This window comes from Drosophila sechellia, chromosome 2R (genome assembly GCF_004382195.2).
Source record: "Drosophila sechellia strain sech25 chromosome 2R, ASM438219v1, whole genome shotgun sequence".
Taxonomy (NCBI): Eukaryota; Metazoa; Arthropoda; class Insecta; order Diptera; family Drosophilidae; genus Drosophila; species Drosophila sechellia.
The window spans coordinates 16918009-16939800 of record NC_045950.1 but is presented as its reverse complement, the minus strand read 5'-3'; the positions used below and the strand labels follow the sequence as shown (position 1 = coordinate 16939800).

At 44.7% G+C, this 21792-nt stretch overlaps 1 protein-coding gene across 6 annotated transcripts; it reads left to right on the top strand.

Annotated features, from left to right (window-relative positions):
- Window positions 1–1245: 1245 nt before the first annotated feature.
- On the top strand, window positions 1246–20986 carry LOC6615265 (homeobox protein orthopedia). 6 transcript variants are annotated; one of them, XM_002039634.2, is made up of 8 exons: window positions 1246–1916; window positions 2406–2671; window positions 8059–8357; window positions 8952–9107; window positions 17844–18048; window positions 18159–18287; window positions 19197–19363; window positions 19789–20986. In XM_002039634.2, exons 2-8 carry the CDS (start codon window positions 2641–2643, stop codon window positions 20056–20058), a joined length of 1257 nt encoding a protein of 418 aa, XP_002039670.1. In that variant the 5' UTR covers window positions 1246–1916; window positions 2406–2640; the 3' UTR covers window positions 20059–20986. The 6 variants fall into 6 exon arrangements, with proteins under 6 accessions (XP_002039670.1, XP_032571887.1, XP_032571886.1 ...); XM_032715996.1 differs by lacking the exon at window positions 18159–18287 and having other exon boundaries at window positions 1255–1916; window positions 8973–9107; XM_032715995.1 differs by lacking the exon at window positions 18159–18287 and having other exon boundaries at window positions 1259–1916.
- Window positions 20987–21792: the final 806 nt, after the last annotated feature.

The window sequence follows — 21792 nt, the reverse complement described above, 5'->3', positions numbered from 1 at the left end:
TGCTGATTTTTTCCCTGAAATGAAACACTCGGGATCGACTTCACGAGAGTTCCGCTCTTTATTCGCGCACTTGTAACTTAAGACTACCTTAACACTAACAGTGGAAATACCGCGGGACCGCGGAGTGGTGAATACATTGCGGGAAGGGAGGAGAGCGAGAGAAGAGAAGGAGAGCGCGAGCAGCGGTGCTTGCGAGCCGTGGAGAAGCTTCGAGTAAAAGCATTGGCCGCTTACACTGCCGCTCAACTGTTTGCGCCCTTCTGGCGTGAACAGCATTTATGTAATTTTTTAATTATTAAGGAACATTTGTCACCGCACAAGTGTGAGCTTTGAATTATGCTCAATGCAAAACAAACTACAAATGCTGCGATTTTGTGCATTCTTCTTGTGGTTTTAATTGCTACCTACAGTTTTTAATTAACGCCCCCGAATTAGCTGTATGTATTTGTCGGAGGGAGGAGGTCAACATAATTTGCAGACTTTGCGTGGCGGTGGGAGGACTTTGAACTGGGCGCAGGAAGTGGGGTGGAAATCCTTTGAATTGCGGTTGCCATGACAAACTCTTATTTCGCCCGGCATTCCGTTGTCTGACTAATTCAACGTTTGTGCAGCATGCAAAATATTATAAAATTCCGCCAAATGTCGGAGGTACTTCCCCTTCGACCAAAAGACGGTCGAAAAAAACGGAAACAGAAACTAATAAACGACAACAGGTGAGGCTGAAAGCTGACACGTGGCATCAACAACGCTGAGTAAGAATTAAAGGCGCATTTTTGGGGGGAGTGGACTTTCGGCAATAACTGTGGCCCAAGCGCCGGTTGCCAACGCGACCAGATGATGGCCCGTCTATCGATAGGCGGCAGGACCTGTTATCGCCGAGGGCGCCAAAAAGTGCTATCGTTCGGGGCCACAAGCCCCCGAGTTCCCTCATTCGCTGGTCTGCATTGAGGGCGTGGCCTGGTCTACGCACAGCGAGTATAGCCGACCCGCTCTAGCAACCACTTGGCAGGGCGAGCGCGAGCGAGTCAGCATGCTTGGCTCTACGGCAAGATGGCTGTGGGCTCAGCTAGCTGTCTCCTTTCCTCGCCCGCCCGGGGCTCTGGCACGGTGTGTGCTCTTTGCGATTTTTTCAAATCAATGCGGGAGATAAGCCCGCTGGCTGAGATAACGCTTGACTTAACCGTCAATTGTGCGAGGGGTGGCGATTGAATGCGAAGCCAGTGCGCAGTCGTTGTTGTCGAAGTTATCAGGTTCCGTAGTCAATTCGCTTTGATTTTTTCGCACTGCCCTCAAATGCAAGCGAGCAGCGCTACGTATACGGCGTACAGCTCCCATACGATACAATAGTGCGATCCGAAAGAATTCGATCCGTTTCCGTTTGTCAGTGCCTAGAAAGCCGTCGCACTGGCAGAGACCATTAACCGAATTGATCTAAGTGGGAAGAGCCAAGGAATAACTAAGTGAAAATGTGCCCGAAGTGCGAAATGCTATCAATTAAACAGTAGAAAACAAGGACGAGTGACCACACCCGGAGGTGGAAGAAAGCCGTGTCCTCCGCCGGACAGTGTCCGGCTGTCAGTTGGTCAAACAGTTCATCAATAAACTATTCGACTTCCGTTTCATTGCGTGTCCCTAATCTGTGCATGTCTGCGTGTCGCTGTGTCTGTGTGAGTGCGATTGTGTGTGTGCCAGCTGTGCGTGTTTGTGTGTGTGTGTGTGGAAGCTAAGGAAACTTTTCAACTTCCGGCCAAGTGACTTGGATTTAATTTCTTTGGCTTTTTTATGGTCAAGGCATTTAATTAATTTTACTATGGCAATTTGATCGTCTGCTGGCCTGAACTCTGACCCCAGCCCATAACCCTGTGGCATACACAAAGCAAGGAGGGGAAAAAAGGACGAGCGGTAGGAGGAGCCAGGTGAGTCCTTGGCCAAATGAGCAATAAAACTCAATGCAAATGCCCACACAATCGAACTTCGGCAAAAGTTTCTGCGGTTAAGGAAAGTGAAACGGATTTAGTTTTCTGGTTAGTCGCACAATAGTTAAATTACCCAAATAGCTGGACATTTGACAGGGGTCAAAGTTCAAGAGAGGGCTGGGCCAAATATTCACAACACACGGGCAATTAGTATACTTAAATGTTTTGCCACGACAAAAATCAAACATTCTTTTATGATTCGAGAAATCTTGATACATTGTAAGCAGTTTTATTGCATATGATGTATACTATAAACATAAACAAAAACCTTGCTAAACAAGTTAATGACAATTTTCTCTCGTCAATTTTAAAAATTTTAGTTTTGAAAATTAACAAGTACTTCCAAAAAGCACAACGCCATCTATGTATGTTTATATTTGCGTTGAGCAGAAGCCACCCATCCAAAATAACAAATCTGTTTACTTGCAGCCACACCCATTTCCACCGAACAATTGAGATGTAATTTGCACCGCAGGTGAACTTCAACTTCCACGTTCTGTGATAGACGAGTATACGAGCAGGAACTCCCATTGGGATTCCGCCACCATCAGTCGATATCGATTCCCGATTCAATCAAATTGGATCCCGAATCTTAACTTTCGGAGCAGCAATCAGAAACAGCGACAAACTGTCGACTCTGTCGATCCGCAACTTCTCGGCAAACATGCTGAACAATCTTGGGGCCAATGTGCTGGGTAAGTTACGCCCCCAATCCTCGATAGCGATTTAAGTGTGGGCTGCGGGCGGGGGCTGCGTATAATGTTGCAATTAAGATCGGCAAGTGAATTGCGCTAATGTATAATAACGTGTGTATTAATCCATGGCATCCGATCCGCCTGGCCATAATTAAACTAATTTCTTGAGCACACCCACAAGCCCCAAAAGATCGGGGGGTAGTTGCTCGTACTTCCGATCTGGCGATTGGCATCGCATCTCCCATGTCTGCTAAATGGCCTATAATTGAGACGTCTAAACAGATGGCGCCAGGTGTCGCGTGCATTTAGCAATAATTAAGTTGTGTATTTAACTAACTCGGCAAACCTTCTCCGATTCCCATAGCCATTCCCATGCCCACGCCCATTTCCAATTGAATGTGGGTGGGAGTGTTTGTGTTAATTGATATAATTGCTCTTTTAAATATGCCGCAAATTGTGAATTACATTCACACATTCAACCGGCGCACGCACATAATTATCAAACTGTACTTGTGTCCTCATATTAATATATTAATAAATCCGAATACTCATATGTACGTGTATGTAAGTGCGTGTGTGCAGGTGAATAAATTATTTTTACCACACTGTTGATCAACGATTCAAGCACTTTCAATTTTGGCAATCAATTTGTTGTTAGCCGGCCAACACTACCAGAAAATACAGTTTGCAAGTGCAATTGCAACTGCAACTGCAGCAGCCATGGATGAGTTATGGCTCGCGTTTATATTCAATTTTTATTGCCAGCATCCTTGCGTCCTTCGAAGCGTTGCCATTAATTACTTTTATTAATTTATTGCCATTTTTCACGCGCCAATTGTCGCCGCTCGGTGCACGCGGCGTATGCGTAATGTCCATAGTTGCCATTGAAGATGGGTGTTTAATTAAGGGCTAGCACACGAAACTGATCTGACGGCTTGCTATCTGTTATGGATTGCGACTGCCAAAGTTGGCTTTTAAAGTTTTTCGCCGGCTTCAACTTCGGCCTGCTCCATTTGCCCACCAAAAACTATAAATTTCAATGAATCGCAGTGCGGAATCCTTTGGCCAAATCCTGCCCGCAGTGCTGGAGTCTGCCATAATAAATTTCGTGAGCCTTTTTCCGAGTTCCGCACAACACAGAGAGGCCAAAAAACATTTGCATACTGGGTGCGTGGCCGAGAGGGGCAAAGTGGATGCCCCCCTACTCCCCTTAAAATTAAGAGCAATTTGCATGCAAAAGAAATGGCCGAACTTTCCCCGGATTCGTATTGTCTTTTCCCTGCTAATGCTTAATTTGCATGCAGCGAAAGGAGCTCGAATGGCGTTTCGTTTGGGCGCTTTTTTCGTGAGCCTCGCATTAATTAAATTAATTTCATGATTGCATTTGTAATTTGCACAGACCCCCTTCAGGTTTTCCCCCACCCGTCCGTTGCACCCACGAAATATCTGCGCGTGCTTCGCTTTGTGCGTTCGGCATTTTTGCGGTGGCCTAGGCTAGTGAAATATGTGTGCTTAACCCCGCTGAACACCGCTTAACCCCCCACTGCCATATCCGCTTTGCATTGAAATGTTTTGCGGTTGCTGCGGATTCTGTTCCCAGTTGCGGTTAGTTGTTGGAGCAGCCCAGATTCCATGCCATGCCATGCCATGCCATTCCATTCCAACCCAAACCGAATCCGAGCGATCTGCATCGCAGTTTGACAACTCGAGGCACAAAGGCCTAGCCTATGTCCTGCTTAAAACCGCACAATTTCCAAATTTCAATAATTATGCACATTGCTGAATGCACATGCAACTGACGGCGAATCTGGATGCAAGTGCTCGGCCATGAAAGTCCGTTTCGGGCCATTCTGGCTGGCCATTCCGGTCAGGTCCATATATTTTGCGGGAGAAATCGCGTCGTTCGCTCCCAAAAACAGGCAAACTGATTTGCGCAAATTGTGCAAATTGCTTGCGCGATAAATTCATGTTTGCCAATTTTAATTAATTAATCGCTTTGTGCGGTTTTCATTTCGTTTCGCTCCTCTTTCTCGCCGGACCAACTAAAATGTTCGCTTCAGGCCAGATGTAAATGTATCTGGGTCCGAGTGTTTTTGTATCTGTATCTGCGCGTGTGTTGCCACTGCAATGTTTACAGTTTCGTATTAACGCTATCGCAATTTTGGCCAGGCAGCAAATAGAGGACCGAAACTAAATTACGATGATAGATAACAAAATTATGCCCTATTAGCACGCGTCCTAATGACTTGGGAACATGCAGAGGTTTTTATGCCAGTTTTGCGGTTTACACGCAAATTTTGGAAAATGTTTGCCAGCTTTCTTATGTTCAATGGGAAAATTAGTAATGGATTTACGCGTGAATTAAATTTAAATCGTAGTTATTCATTTTTGAAAGTATAAGCCATGGGTTTTTGAAACGTTGATATAAGTAAGAAAATTGGATTGATTTTTGAGTTCATTTGATTATTTAGTCGATCGTATACTTTAAGATCTAATCTTTTCTTATTGACTTGAACATATAAAATGTGTTACTAGAGTATATTTCTGTTAACTTCTATTATAACAAAAACGCAAATAGAGGTTGAGAGCTATAGAGCTGCCACAAATAGCTTACTCAGAATCCAGAGACTTAGCCCTGAATGAGACTACTGCGTCATCTTGGTCTGCATACACGATGAACAGTTAGGGCTGCTGCTTTTTAATATTTATGTGCTACAACTGTAAAAGGCGAGGTGAAAAAATCAAAGTTAGACCAACTAACTAACTAGCCAAGCCGGGCCGAGCCGAGCCGAGTTTCAGCCGGCAAAGTGCGATTTCGAGAAGTGGCGCTATTTTATGGCTCCCAAACGTGGCCCAAACACACTGCCCATTCACACACACATGCATACATATGTATACTCTCATATATGTATCGTATGTAGGTACAATATTTGAAATTCGATTTGAGAAAACAGAAGGAAGCGGGAACAGTTGGATGTTAAAAGTCGCACTTCTTTGGAGCAACGGACCAACGGCGATGTATCTGTGGATATGGATGCGAGTATCTATCTGTTCGCAGCAGCAGATACATGTTTGAGATGTTGCCATCGAGCGTGAATTTCCAGCTGAGGGATTGAGCATCCAACTCGATGGAGATATCGCACCTAACACCGCGCCTTAAATTTACTAATCACGAGCAGAGAGTTTGAAGTTTAAACGCCATTCGGTGCGTGCTGCGTAACGCCCTAAAAATATATGTCAGTGAGCTGGCAGCTTCAGATACATTTGAATCTCTGCTACAGTTTGGCACAATTGCAGCGTCTCAGTTCCGCCCGGATTGGAAACACTTTTGGGGCTGGCAGTTTCGAAAGGTGAGGGGACGAGGGGTTTGGTCCCGATTGGGGACGTCACCATCTGAAAATCGCTAATGAACAGTAGCCGCACTGGGTGTATGTGTAAAAATTAGCACTTTCCGGGCAGCGTTTTAAAACGCAACAACTACAAACGGCCTGCTTCAGGGAATGTCGCTTGTAGGAACTCCATATCTTTTATTTGTTGATATTTATATTTATGGTTTTATGTGGCGTCTCTCGACGCCCTGAACTCGTTCACCTGCTGACTGCTGACCAGTGAATTCGATGGCATCGAGTATCTTGTATCGCATCTCTGACGTACGTGCGTCTGTGATGTATGCCGAAATTTTAACAAGTCCATCTCGAAAACAATAAAAATCATTGAGAGCCGCCATTCCCGCCACCGCCAACATCAAAGTCGGCAATCGAGAGTGCTGCGTTGTCCGCTTGAGAAATTGAAATGGATTGCAACTGGAAAGGATTGGCCTGGGAGGTGGGGGTGGAGGAGAAGGATTATGTTTTTTTTCCGCTTAGTTATAATTTGCATTTCGGACTCGCTTTCAGCGGAAACTGGCCAGTTGCCATACGCCGCCTACACCTTCACTTTAGGCCCAATCGAATGGCCATCATGACAACATCGCGCAGGGTTTCAGTCCCCCAAAGGTTACAACTCGGGGACGAGAGTTCGCATCAACCGGCGATGAGTAAATGTTTGACTTGCAGCAACAGTTGAGTCCGGGCCACAAAGGGAATCGGTCGGAAAGAGTTGGGCCGGAGTCTCTCTCGCACGTACATGTTAAAAATTCCAGGCGTACGAAGAAGATGACTCTCCCGTGAATCCCGGACCCCGAACCCCGACCTCCCTAACCCTTTCCACTACCAATCCAGTGCCATCCAGCGATATACACGTACAAATAGTATGGCAACAAAATAAAAATACGTTACGTAGTCAAGTGAGGCCTGAAGGTAGAAAAGGGGTTAGCACTTGGCGGCTCTCTCTCGCTTTTTTTTTTTGTATTTGTATCTGTATCTTTAGCTGTATATGTATCTGGGGGTGCGACTGTGTGCGTATCTCAACTTCTGGCCATATCTGTGTATATCTCGCACCTCGGTTTCTTCTACTCTACTCCGCTCTCTCACGTTCGTTACTGTTTTTGGCATCTTTCGTCTTCTGAATGACAGGTTGTTGAAAAATTCAATTTATCCGATCGCCGCAGTTCGTTGTGAGCAATCCTCTAGTTCGTTAGCTCGTCGGTCGCCAATCGAAAAATTAATTAAAAGACAAACGTTTTCCGTTTGAGCGGGACATACGAATGTGGATCTCAATTGTGAAATATTTATAAAAATTCAACCACAATTTACCAAAACATTTGCCAAACTCGTGTGCGTGCGTGCTATTCAGGCTTTAGTTCAAATCTATCTGCGAGATATTGTGAATATACATATATATATACAACGTGTTTCACATAATTAAGCCAATCATACTTACATTCACATTTGACATCGGACGATTTGGAAACATTCTCGCTCTTTTGCGGCGCAAGTGGTATCCGTTTAATTGGGAATTTCTACGAGTTGCACGAGCGGATTGATACCAAATGTATGTACAGGCAAAGATCGGTGGAATAATTATAGCCAATTGCAGCAGAATAAATTTCAATACATTCGAAACCAGCAAGAGAACGCTGTCAGAAAATAGAGCCAGTAACCAAACCGTTACGCAGTAAATCATAATTATGTGAAAAATATAAATAGATGTGTGCAGAATCTAAGACAAGTCTTATTAGGCCTTTTTTGAGATATTTGTCCCAGCCAGCTGAAATTGAGATCTAAAGTTAAACAGTGTTCAATTGATTTCGATGTTAGGGTGTGATTAATGATTTTGAGGAGATAAATTCAATGACAAGTGAGCCTAAAATGGCCGTCGGTAATGCCTTTGTTAGCTTAAACATATAAATTTATATTGAATAAAGCAAAATCTGCTTCTTGGCCACTATGGGTTAATGTATAATTTTGGTTTTATATAGCATTATAAACTCCATGTTTCCGTTTCAGGCCCCAAGGATTGTGATCTGCCCAAGGCCGCGCTGACAGCACTGCACGCGGGCGTCAATAGTTTTGGCCAACTGCCTGTGGGCCCCAACTTGGCCGATCTTGGCGGCGGAGCGGGAGGCGGTGGATCCTCCGGCGGAGTGCCAGTGGGCGGGGGCGTGGCACGCCTGCACATTTCCGGCGGACTGTGCGACAATTCCAATGCGCTGAACGGCGGAAACGGAAGCAGTGGCAACGGAAACGGCAACAACAACAACAACGGCAACGGCAACAACAACAACAGCATGCAGCAACAGGATCAGGTGAGCAGGCCAGAGCCATATAGAAAGAGAAGGCGAGAGAGAGCGAGAGAGGGAGAGTGTCCTTGTGGCAGGAGAGAGGATGCTTCATAACGCCTAGTTGATACGAAACTTTTTTAATAATCCATGTTCTTTTCGATGTTTATTTTTTCCTTCAAATTCTACTCTGCTATGCCAAAAAAAATCCAAAATCAAATACAATCCACTCCAATTCGATCCGAAATTCGAAATCTGAAACGAAAATCTGCCAATGAAAATCTGTTTCCAAAAACGTGAATGTGTGTGTTCTGAATTGTGTAATGAACCTAATTAAATGTGCCATGAATCATATTCGTACCTTATGAATCATATACGTATTACGTAAACTATAAACAAAAGTAAGTGTACTTTGATTTTCATACTTAGAACCGTAGAATTCCTAACCTACTACTACTACCTACTCTAACTGTAACTTCTGTAGACCGTAATCCGTATACCCTAACGTAGTGCGTAGCTTGCATTTATAGTATGGTAGTTCGTCACTGTTGTAAGACCCGTCCACCCGTCCAGGCCAATCGTCTAATTATCCTTTCCCCTCTGGTCGTGTCTGTCTTCCAGCACCTGGACAAAAACAAGCAGAAGCGACACCGCACCCGCTTCACGCCCGCCCAGCTGAACGAGCTGGAGCGCTGCTTCTCGAAGACCCACTATCCGGATATCTTCATGCGCGAGGAGATCGCCATGCGGATCGGCCTCACCGAGTCCCGCGTCCAGGTGAGTTAATCCTGGTTCTTAACAAGAAATAGCAGCGGGAAAATGGGATCAATCGCCTCAGAATAGGGATTAAAACATACACATGCATCAGAGTTTTAATTCCAATAACAAATATCCAATAAATATCCTGCCACACATCAATTGGCTTGTTGCATTGATTGCAGTCAGTATTAGTCAATGTGACACTGAGGCCTCTATTTCAATGCTCACTTTTCAATTAGTTTAGATTTTCCCATGGAGAAAACCTACACTGTCGACTATTTATTTGCAAACCAAATAAAGGCCTGTTCCTTTTGACCATTTAGTTATAATTTTTAAATATCCTGTTGCCAAACAATAGTCAGCAGTCATTAAGCGTGCATTGATCCTACCTGGAAAGCCATCTTTTCTTTCACTGCATCAACTAACTTTGCGTGGTTTGTCCTGCGGCTTGACTGTTGTCAGTGGTCCTAGCTGTCGGAATATCGGGCTCAGTTCGTTTTTGGAGCGACATGACATTTCACTTGTGTTGCAAACAACCGCAACGGACATTTGGATTTCGGATTTCAAATGGCATGGGGCATCCTTCTGCCAGCTTGCAACAGTTTACGAGGCTCTGGTCTGAAAGTCGCCGCCGAACGCCATTTAAGCGCCCAAAATTATACTTTATTAAAGCACATAAAGTCACATTTAGTCGGCTGAATGCCCCACACACACACAGAGAGTCTCTGCCCAGGATGCTCTTCCTTTTGCCTGCAAAGTTTGTGCCACACACACACACAGACAAGTACACAGACAGGCACATGCATATATACACACAATGGGCATTATCCTTTTGTGGCTGGCACAGCTCCCCTGTGCAGCTGCCATTATCCTTGTCTCTCTCCCGTTCGCCACCGAATCCCCAATCCCAGCTCCGCGAAGGTCCTTTTTGCATGCGGGCGGGCTTTGTTTATGCGACAATCGAATTTACTGCTTCATTAAATTTGTGTTTAAGCTTCCGCTTCCGCTTTCACTGCTTGCTCTTGCTCATTGCCTGGGATTTGCGTTCCGAAATGTGCGGGAATTGCTCTGCGGTGTAAATGAATGCCAAAAGGTTTGGGCATTCGGCTCTTTGGCTTTTGGCTTTTGCCTCTTCGACTACGACTACAACTACTGGTCTAGCTAAAACAATTAGCCATGAGTGAGCAACTCAGCGGCGGCGACACCTTCATGATGATCCTGCCCACGTCCTGCCCGCCGCCGGATGTGTCCTACTTTGATAAATTGTTTTAATAATTGCGTATCAGTGTTGCCCGTTAATGCTTTTTTCCAACCACTTCGCCAGCCCCGGGATCCGGTTGTCCGAAAGGACAATGCAATCACCTGCCGGGGGGTAAAGTCAGCAGGATGCGGGGTGAGTTGAGAAGGATGTTCAGTTAGAACTGCCGTCGGCAGTTTCATACAGCTTTCTTTTTTTCTCTCGCTCTCCCATGTTGCCATGTTGTTGTAGTCCTGCTGTTTTAATGCTTGATTTTGCGTTGTCGTTGCGGCTTAGAGGATGTCAGGCCGTTGGATTAGTTTTGGGATTGCTGTTTAATAAAATTAGCATATAAATTAAGTTCGCAGTCGAAGGCGAAATAAAACATTTAGAGCATCGAAAATTTCACACTTTCACGGCTATGCGGCCGCTGAGGTCGGCCCTCACATTCATTCGATATGCACACACACGTCTGGCCCTAAATCAATCTACAAGGATTTGCAGTTAATGACGGCATAAAGACAGCCAGCCCCACATCCTTTGCAGGATAAATGCCCGAAAAACGCTTGTCCATATTAGCCACCGAAAATCAAGTCCAAGTTGTGTGCGTGTGTGTGTGTGTTAAGGAAGCCCAAGGATATTTTCTGAGGCCTGAGCAGGTGCATAAGTTATGAAGCTCACGTAGTGCGTAGTGGCTGAGCGGCAAACTCACACGTGTGGGTTACAAAGGAGCGGCATTTATGGTAAATATAATTTAATAAAAATAAAAGTCGCAGTTAAGGAGCGGTCCCCACGCTTTTCCTAATCGGATTTTCACCGTTTTGGGCCAAATTAGAATAGCCGAAAGCCGCGGGCGGCAACCCGGCAATTGTTAATTTGTGTTTTCACACTGTGCACAATTTGCAAAGGACAATCTGTTTGTCACACGTGACATCCTTGCGGGGGGTCAGCCTTTTCGCGGGGTGGGGATTTCCACGGGGGTGACCAAGAAGATGGCCCACCAAATTGACTTATCATGATCTGGCATTGTCAACAGCAGCTTCGGCTTTGTCTCGAAGGCAGCAACATTTATTGGTTTGTTTATTAAATTGTTGCAACATTAGCGGGTGGGGAGCGTTGGGTCAGGGGGGTGGGGAAGGTCGAGCGGCGGCACAGCACGTGTCTGTAAGGTGGGTGAGTGTGTGTGCCGGTGCACTAAATGAATTTCTCACGTGATTAATTTGCCCAGCAACCTGGACCAAGAGAGGACAGTTCCCAGGATATTTCACGGGGAATGTGGTGAATGCAGGAAGAGATTGGGAAAACTAATAATATGCCTGGCAACCATCTTCTGTCAAATGCAATCTAAAAAATCTTTCCAAGTTTCCTTGTTTGCTTTCAATGAATTTAAATATAATGTTTAATTTAGACAACAATGGAACGCATCGATTATTCTTATTGTCGTATTTCAATTTCATTTATTAAGTAACTAGAATTTTTGTGTTTTTAGTACTCAACTATGAGCTCTTTGCAAGCAACTTTAACATTAACTGACTCAGCAGGAATAGGGAATATCGATTGGGCTTAGCGATGTGGACGAGTGCCCATTCCCATCCAATGTGAGTGAACTCATGGGCCTGCCCACTGTGAGCACTGATAAATTATTGCCTCGACTTCAGACAGAACTAATTTATTTGCTGAGCCGCTTAATGCCCCTCTAATAGCCGTTCCCCGACTGCTCGAGATTCTGGAGAAAACGAGAGTCTGAGATTCTGCGGATATGAGCTATATCTATGTGACTCCCGGCCAATATGCGAGTATTTGGCCAAAATTAGACGAAATATTCTCATAAAAAGCAAGCATCTTTATTAAAAGCCCGGCTGAGAGTGGAGGGAATACGGGGACACTGTAAAATGGCGAATATTTTTCAGCGAGGCACTCCAAGTCGGTCCAAAGGCGACTGGGTCGCGTCTGTATAACCATGGCATCGCAAATTTTAATTAAACTTTAATTGAAATACCAAAAACGAAAATATGCAACCGAAGAGAAAAAGGAAAAGTGGTAGCCGTGAGTTGGGGGCCATGTCAAATAAGTGGACGGGCTAAATTTAGCCAGAGCTTTAAAATAAAACCCCCCCAACTCGTGAACTGGGGAGGTGGAAATGGGTGGCGGGGTGGGGCGCATTCTCCATAAAATGCACATAAAGAGCATCAAGGAAATCTGGCACGCATTCTGTTTATGGCATATGAAGCAATTCCAAAAGCAATTTCGTTGATACTTTTCATTGAAATGTTTGTGTGAAAATGGCGTGCCAAAGTGCCGGACGGACTTTGCCGGATGGGCGCCAGATTGGGGGTATTTTCTGGGATAAGCTGCTCCAAATGCTGCTGCCATTGATAGAATGACAAGAGTCCCCACGACCCAAACAAAAAAAAAAAAACAGAAAAGAAAAAATATAAGCAAAAAAGGCTGAAAAACTTTGTAAAGCTGGAGCAAAACGAATCCGAGGGCAGCATCCTGGAGCTGCGCATGCTCCACGAATGCAGCGTAACATTTTCGGGGGTTGCATTGGACACCATCCCCCGGAGCCCCCAACCACTGGAACCCAATCCCCCCTCCCGAAACTGAAGCCCAATCTGAATGCCCCGTAAGGAGGCTGCAGTTGCCCCGGCAACCCACAAAATGAATGACCAAAATGAAAAACACAAGTCCCAAAAAATTTGACAAAATATATATGCAAAACTATTTCATAAATCACTAAGTTCAGAACTCGGTCTCGGCAACCCCAAAGAGGCCAAGGAATCGCTTTGATGATGTCTGTCAGAGGACATATTTTGCCGAAAGAGACGGCTAGATGGGGTTGCGGGGTTGCGGGGTTGCGGGAGAGAGACGACCATAGTGGACTCGGTCTCTACGGGTTGGAGCTCCAATCCCTGGGGAATTCCGAGCTGGGTGGGTGGTTTGCTTTGCTTTGCCTTGGCAGGCTGGCTGGGTGGGTGGTTGGTTGGCTTTCTGGGGTCGCGGCAAGTGTTGTTGGGGCTGACTCGTAAAGCAGGATTTAAAGGATAACATAAAATAAATCGACTGGTATTTGTGTGTGTGTGCGAGGGCGAAGGGGAGCAGAAGTCGAGACGGCATTTTATGAATTTATACGCATTTTTTATACGCTCAGGAATGAAAAGATATTGGCCGAAAAGCGATTTCCATAAACCACTCAGAGCCGAGTCGCACTCGCAAGGATATGAAAGCGCAGATAGTACCCAATAATGATAATAAAAAGATGCTCGAGCTGAAGACACAGCCAAGAAGAAAAACAAGGGCGACATCAAAGGCCGCCAGCCAGGGGACAGTTTGTGTGGACTTTGTTGAGTGGCCATTTTATATTTCGGTTGCTTGGCAGCCCCAAGGGGTCGGCGGAGAGTGGGCCAAAGGAAAAGCAATATCCTGGCCAATTGATTTTTGATTATGCGCCAACAAATCCAGCAAGAACAACAACAACAGCAGGAGCGTGGAGCGAGGCAATAACCAATCTGCAGTCAGAATGGCCAGAATGCCGGCCAGCAAAAATTGTCAACGCAAACGAGCCGAAAAATATTATTGCACTTTCTGGCTTTTGCCAATCAAGCGCTTATTAAGAGATGCTCTCCACCTGTCCTGTCCGCTCATATCCTGTCCTTCGATTTCCATCGGCTGCAACTAGCCCCGCAAATAATATTTTCATTGGGGCTAATCGAATTTTGATTGCATTTCTCTGCAGCTCTCACGACTGCGACGATTTTGAAATTGGCTTTTCAAGTGCGGCTCTCAGTGCGGCAAAGTGCTTTTCTATGTTGACATCGATGTGGGGGCACACACATGCAAATCATGTGAAAAAGTAACGTAAAAATGCTACTGCAAGTTCGCTCTGATTATCCTTACAGCTGTTAAATCGGCCATTAGGCATAATGTGCAATTAATGTTGCATAACGAACCGAGCGGATATCGTAAACAAGTCGACAACGAGGGGATCGCACACAGATGACATACCATTATGGCACGCAACTGCAATCATAAGCTGAGGGTCACGATGACACTGGCCCAATAAACAGACAGGTTCATAATAAAAAACCCCTGCTCCCAGCTCCTGCGACACCCACCCCATATCATAATAGGATATACAGCCAGATCCAGATTTAGACTTAGATCCAGCCACCCCGGAAGGGCAGGACACCATCCACCAGCCCATAAAATCAAAGCAAATCACTTGTTATCCCATTTGCAGCCGCAGTTCCTCCCCCATCCGTGTAATTTGGCCGATACTTAATTTCTGACTTCTGCCTCCATTTGCTCGCCCCTCGTGGGCATTTCTGGATCTACTGCCGTGCTCTTGGGTTCTGGGTGCTAATATCTGCGGCCTGCCACAAGGAATTGCCTTTTCATGAACTTGACTCATTTATTATTTGCAACAGTTGCCCTCCCTGTCCCCGTTTCCAGTTGTTTGTTTGCCTTTTGCCAGGCAGAATTCAGAATGCGCTGGTTGGTGGTGTCTTCTCCGCCTTTGTGACTGCCTTTGTTTGTGTCAGTCGTGAAGTGAAAATGAAAAGTCCAAACATGGAAATGCTTTCGTATGGAACATATGGCTGAAATTTTTATTTGGACCACCAACTTGTTTTGGTTTTCATTTTTTGTGAGTCTGGCATTGCAGACTGAACTAGGTGGTTTCTCTTTGAAAATGGTATTCTTAAATCAGATAAAATGTTTCATTTTGAAATGTATCTATGGAAAAGAAAACCTTTCAAATATTTTTCAAAGTTTGTTGGCATTCTCGTATCAATTAATTTTGTATTTTCATAAAACAATATAGGTTTGATTACCTATCAAAAGTCTCGTAGTAAGCTAGCTGGCAAAATATCCAATATTCATGCCTTTCTCTTTAAAAAATACCTCCCTAAAAGGTCGTAAAAAAGGCGTATGATTTGATTTTTGACTGGAAGTCAGCCACTCAACGGCTGATAATTTATGCATAAGGGTGAAGCTTAAAAATTACCGTTAGACACACAATTTAACGCAACATAAGGAGCTATTTTTTATGTTTTGCTTGGGTTCACTGTTCAAATTGGGTGGAACTGAAGGAACGCGCAGTAAGAAGGCAGGACCAGAAACAAATCAGTGGAAAAACCACACACATACAAACTGGGATTGCCTGGTACACACACACACCCCCGAAAAATAATGCAAATACATACGGACACTCTTCGGGCAGACATAAAAAATAAATGTTTTGTTTAACCGACATTTTAACGCCTATTTACGTGCCGTGCACGTCATGCACGTTATGCCAATTTAATAGCTCGCAGCCTTAGAACGAAAAAGCAGGCGATGACTTTTGGCTTTCTCTTCCTCTTGCTTCCGCCTCGCTCTGCTTCTTCCACCTACTTCCGTTCGCATTCTTTGTGTGGGTGTGTCTGTGCGGTCGAGTAGGGAAATGCTCTCACACGAATGTGGCTAGCAAAATAAAACAGCAAGCCAAATTAAATTTACCGAACCCAATAAGCCAGAGGGAGACGGCAACACGGATGGGGGAAGAGAGAGAGATGGCGAGAACGGAGGCCAGACAGTCAGACATTGTCTTAAATTATTAAATTAAAAGTTAATGAATAGAGCGACGCATAAGCACGTAAAAAACATAAACAAGTCAAGGTCGCCGACACAGCCCAACCCCCCAGGCATAAATATATATGATTGTATATATCTGCGGGTAGATACACCCCATTATCCCACCCTTTCTCCATCCATTATCCCTTGCACAATCTGGCACATTAGCGTCCCTGGTGTAACATCCAGAAAACGAGTGATATTCCTTCCGACCTGAACAACCTGCGATAGTTCCAGTTCTGTTCGGTTGGGTTGGGCTACACAGAGAGAAATTGAAAGTCAAATCTTAAGTTTTGTAATTGGGTAAACGATTTAAAGATCATCTTATTCAGATTTCCAGCATCCTTACCTAAATTATTTACTTGTGATAACTATACAAGCCATTCAAGTATCTATTTTTTATGACTATTTCTGGAATTTCTTTTATGTGTATGTATTTAAAAACAACACTCTTATTTTTCAAATGAGATAGATTTATTTGCTGCCCGAACTGGTTGGGTTTTTGGTTTAGATTTAGGTTCTGCTTCTGCTTCTGTCTGTTGTTGTCCGACATATGACGAACACACTGGGGACCATCAGGCCATCAGAAGGCCTTACAAGCAAAGTTACTTTGCTCGAAACTTGTCATTTTTCTTTCTGGCTCTTTCAGGCACGACTCCCCGCTTGCCGCTTCCCGCTCCCAGCTTTCTCGCTTCTGGCCCGCTATTTTGGCCGTATTCCTTTGCCATTAGTCTGGCGCACTCAGACAGAAACAGTCGACGCCGACAGTCGGTGACAGCTCAAGATTTGCCACGAAATGCTTGGATTTATAAATACTATATAGCCATATACCTATATAGCATATACGTATGTGTGTGTGTGCCAGAAAGTGATTGTGTGGGTGGTTGGTTGTGCATAACGGTTAAGTTGTCAACCCGACTGTGAGTGATGTGGATGCGAAGGCCTGATGGCCTGGCAAAATCGTTTCCATGTCACTAGTCATTCACCGGCTGGCACTTTGTTTTTATTTTTTTTTTTTTTAGCACAACTCGAAGAAGGCAGAAAAATAAAATGCTAGAAATTCTGAAAGGAAAGCGTTGGCTGAAAGTTGAGAGCTGTGAACTCAGAAGGCCATGCAATCTGCACAGCGAGCGGCTACAGCCTGCCCCTAAATGTAGGCAACCCTTTTTGGCCCCAACTCCTCAAGCTCACGTGTCCAAGTGTGTGGGAGTGGTGGTGTGGAGTCGAGTTTGTTGCAAACGTAGATGTGGGGAGTGCTTGTGTGCTCCCTTGTAAATGTCAAAACCTCAACGTGTCTACCTTGTTCGGCTCCGCTGTTCTTATGCATATGGAAATGCCAATTTGAAGCGGGCACATCCGACACGGCCCTCGACCTCTCCCGGCCCCAAGACAAGAGCGTATCGAAGGTCCAGCCAGGACTCGGTAGTCAAAGATGCCAAATTGCCCGGCTGGTGGTTGGGCCACTTCCACATATCGGCCGAGGAATTTACATATCGAATTTATGCGCATGTAAATCTGGTCCGCTTGCCGTTTCTGCATGTGTGTGTGTTTGCTGTGTCGAGACATGTTTTGACTGTCACGGCGGTAATTGATCTCGATTAAGACCATGTTTGTAGGAGGCAGCAACTTCGGAAGAACCCCGAGGGGTTGGGCGGAGCCTTGCCCAACACAAAGCCAAAAACACGCACACACAACCGCAGGGCTGTCAGCGGCTTAAGGATTAGGCTGGGGAAACCCCTTAAAGATTAATGTTATTATTTGAAGGTAATTACGTACGATAATTAAATTATTACCTTTAAATCAGTGGGTTTTAGCTTGAATTCCAGCGATCAAGTAGTTGAAGTACTTATATCTATATCTATATTTCACAGTTGCTATAGCTCCTTATTTCATTATCCTTACAGGTCTGGTTCCAGAACCGCCGTGCCAAGTGGAAGAAGCGCAAGAAGACCACCAACGTCTTCCGCACGCCGGGCGCCCTGCTGCCCTCCCATGGACTTCCGCCGTTTGGGGCCAATATAACCAATATCGCCATGGGCGATGGTCTCTGTGGCACGGGAATGTTTGGCGGAGATCGCTGGAGCGTGGGTGTCAACCCGATGACGGCAGGTGAGTGCGCCCATGAAGCCCTGCAAGGGCGCTACCAACTAACAATCCCTTACTAACTGCTGTCATTTCCCCTACTAACTGCTGCTCCTTCGGAACATATATGGGCCCAGGCTTTGGCCAGCTGAACAGTGGCCAGTCGCCACTCTCGTCCTCGCTAAACAGCGGCCTAAACTCGGGCATTAACATGGGTTCCGCCTTGGGAGCGGGCAGCTATCAGCACTACGGTCTGAATGCTCTAGGTAGGTTGTGGGTTGGGTGTCAAGCCCCCAAAAAGAAGCCCCCACCATGACGATCACATGCCCGAAAATTTTCCATCTGCATGCTGACGACAATGGCACAGCGTTGACACTTTTTCGCCTGGCATGATTTTATTTATCGGAGCGCTTTGTCGCATATTTGCTCCGGGGGACTTATTTGCTTTGCTTTCGATGCCATCGGGTTCCGATTCCAGTTTCAGTTCCAGTTCTGCCGACAATTGACCAAACACGACGCCGAGTCCGCTGAGACTCTCATTTCTTTGAACTCATCACACTTTTTTCGGTTTTCGGTAGCCCCGAAAACATATGCATATCGTATCATTTATAATGCCCCGGGCAGCCTGTTTGCTCGATCAATTAACAGGCAGCCGTTTAATTTTCAGGAATACCCAAAGTAATTTTTTCATCTTCTTTATTTGGTTTCGTATAGTTGTGCTAATTGACATTTTGGAGACATGTTCATGTCGATTTTTTTATTTTTCGGCTCTTGCTACCGTCAGCAAAGTTTTCATTGTTACACTTTTTGTTGAGGGCTTTAAATTTTTTGTGCCCTGCCTTGCTGGCACAAATCACTGGGTGACATCACATAATGACAACGAAAAAGTTGCTATATATCATAAGATAATCAAGATGTACAAGTCTTATCAATCAAGTTAAAACCATCCACGTAGCTTAACTTCTTTAATAAGTCAGTATACTACACTGAATGATATTATTTTAATGGGCTGGCATGTTTTTCAATGGACCTGAAAATCAAAGTTGCTTTCATATTTCTTTTCTGATTCACTTACAACACCGAATACAAAATTCTAGAAAACCAATGACTTAGCATACATCTGTGCAATTTTGACGACGGCTTATTAATTATGTGTCTCGTAATTTTCCCCGCAGGCGACTCCATGATGTACCAGCACAGTGTGGGCGGGGTCAGTTGTGGGCCCAGTGGTTCGCCGAGCGCCACCACCCCGCCGAACATGAACAGCTGCTCCTCGGTGACCCCGCCGCCACTTTCCGCGCAGCCGAACTCCAGCCAGAACGAGCTGAACGGCGAGCCCATGGTGAGTGCCCCCGAAAAGTTGTGCCCACAAAATGTATGGAAACATTTCGCTGATGAATGAATGTTTAACTAATTTATGGCACAGTCTTTAAACAGTGAAGTGCAAGCGGAAATCAAACTAATTGGTTTTGTGCTATAAAATATGTTGTAGATAAATTATTGAAACACCATTTATAACACAACTTCACTACTTCAAAAAAGATAAACTTGTTTTTATTTAAAGTAAAAGAAAATTATGTACACGCAATCTATACAAAGAAAACGAGATCACATACAGTATTTCAAAGTTTTGGCAACATAATAGTAAAAAAAAATACAAAACCATAAGTTTCATAAAAGCTTAGACTTCAAAATCCTTTGAACTATAACATACCCTAAGCTTAGATAATAAACACAAAATGTTAATCCTTCTCTGTTATTTAACAGCCGCTGCACCAACAGCAACAACAACAGACTCACCAACATCAGCAGCAGCAAACTCACCAACACCACCCGATGGCGCCACCAACACCCACACAGCAACAACAGCAGCTTCCGCAGTCCATGCAGTCGCCGTCAGATGGCGCCAACGACACACTCCACAGCATCGCAGCGCTGCGGCGGCGGGCGTCGGAACTAAACGCGATTCCCTCCTACCTACAGATGGCGCCACACAACTACGAACACTACAATTCGAATTCCAATTCGGTCTACTGAAATTTGTTGAAGAGCTTCGAAAGCTTTTCGGATTACGGGTGAAAAGCCGACCGTTGGGAATTCAAATTGCGAGGCTGCGCCAGCGAAGCGTTATAAGATAACCAAAACCTAGGCCCAGGCTTAGGGCAATTGTACAATTTATGTGTTTGCATTATTTGTTTCATGATTTCCAGGACTAAACTTAAAAGACTATGATGAATGTAAACCATGTATACGAGAAACGAAGCTTGCGAGAGCACTAACGATTTATTCGAAGCTAGGACCTAAGCCAACTATGAAACTATTCCCGCATGAATTGTAGACCTAGATTAAAGATTAACGTAACATTTGCCGTGTACGACAGCTGTATAAACTGGATCGCCAGCGAGGATGGATCGAAAAGTATCCTCGGGGCGTCACAATAATTTTTGGCCAGCCGAATTGCGCGGAACTCGCGCCTAGTTCGTACTTAAGCATAATTACGCCTAATTGTTTAGGAGTGTATGTAAGTAGATCTATTCTCATGTAAGTGTTGTTGTTTTTGTGTATAGACAGTATACTTCCGTTGCTATCTCTCGATCTAACCATACGATACAACCCATAGCATATCGAAAGAGCAGCCCCGACTATAGCAAACTGTAACTGCAAACCAGATTAACCAAAATCGCGGCTCAAGTCTCTCATAACAAAACCGAAAACCGAAACCCCAAAACCGATTCAGAGTGCACGCATCCAATGGATTACTTTTACGATTACCAATTACAAATTATACAATTACAAATACCACTATATATACATACATGCGTACATGGCATACTTGTAATAGACTTTCTTGTATCGTTTAAGCCTAAATTTAAATCCAACTAAAACAAAAAAAAAAAAACGAAACACAATTACTCTGTATGTAATTATGCGTATTATTAAATAGTAAACTAAATTAAAAGCTGAACGTGATTTGCATACCAGTCAGTGACAGTGGAGGTCTCGAAATGAAAAACTTGTTCATAAACTCGTGCTGAGTGGTTAATTGATAACTAATGAGTAACTATAAAAACTAAGGCTTTGATTTGGAATACTACAGCTACAAAAAGATAGATTTCTTATAAATGGAGATAGAAACAGTCCATGCGGTAGTTAACGACTTCTAATTTGTTCTCTTTGCTCTGCCTTGTCTACGGTGATTATCTAAGATTTCTTTATTTTTCATAATTCACAAATGGTCGGACGAGTGTCCACTTGCCACAACTCGTGCTCGTTTTGCCCCCTGAACCCTTGCAGATGCAATTACAATAATTGAATAGGATTGGGGCGACATGCAGATGCTCAAATGTCAAACAAGTTTAAGCTGAAAATTGCCAAAATTTATAAAACTTTGACAGTGCACACACACACACACCCACGTTGATAAGAGCCTGCTTTACGAGCGTGTGTGTCCTGGGGGCAGGACGATTTCCATTCGCAGTGACTCCCACTGATTGGGGTCGAAATGGGGCAGGAGTGCAGGTCGCAACTCGACCCGACTGCATCCATGGGCTTATAAATTTTATAATGCTCCCTGACATTTGACATGCACATTGTCACGACAATTGGCCTGTGGAGTCTGCAGTTCCAGTACCAGTACCAGTTCCATCAGCAGTGCCCAGTTGCCATAGCCCGTAACCCGTAACCAGAACCGGAATCGAAGCCCGGAATCCTAAACCCACAGGCTCTCCAGCTGGGCAGGCAGCTTAATCACACTGATGGCACTTTTATGGA

Bases quoted from the DNA above. Each gene is read 5' to 3' on its own strand.
- LOC6615265 (XM_002039634.2), top strand. From the start codon at position 2,641: ATGCTGAACAATCTTGGGGCCAATGTGCTGG. The intron at 9,108-17,843 runs GTGAGTTAATCC...TTATCCTTACAG, and splicing joins TCACCGAGTCCCGCGTCCAG to GTCTGGTTCCAGAACCGCCG. The intron at 19,364-19,788 runs GTGAGTGCCCCC...GTTATTTAACAG, and splicing joins AGCTGAACGGCGAGCCCATG to CCGCTGCACCAACAGCAACA.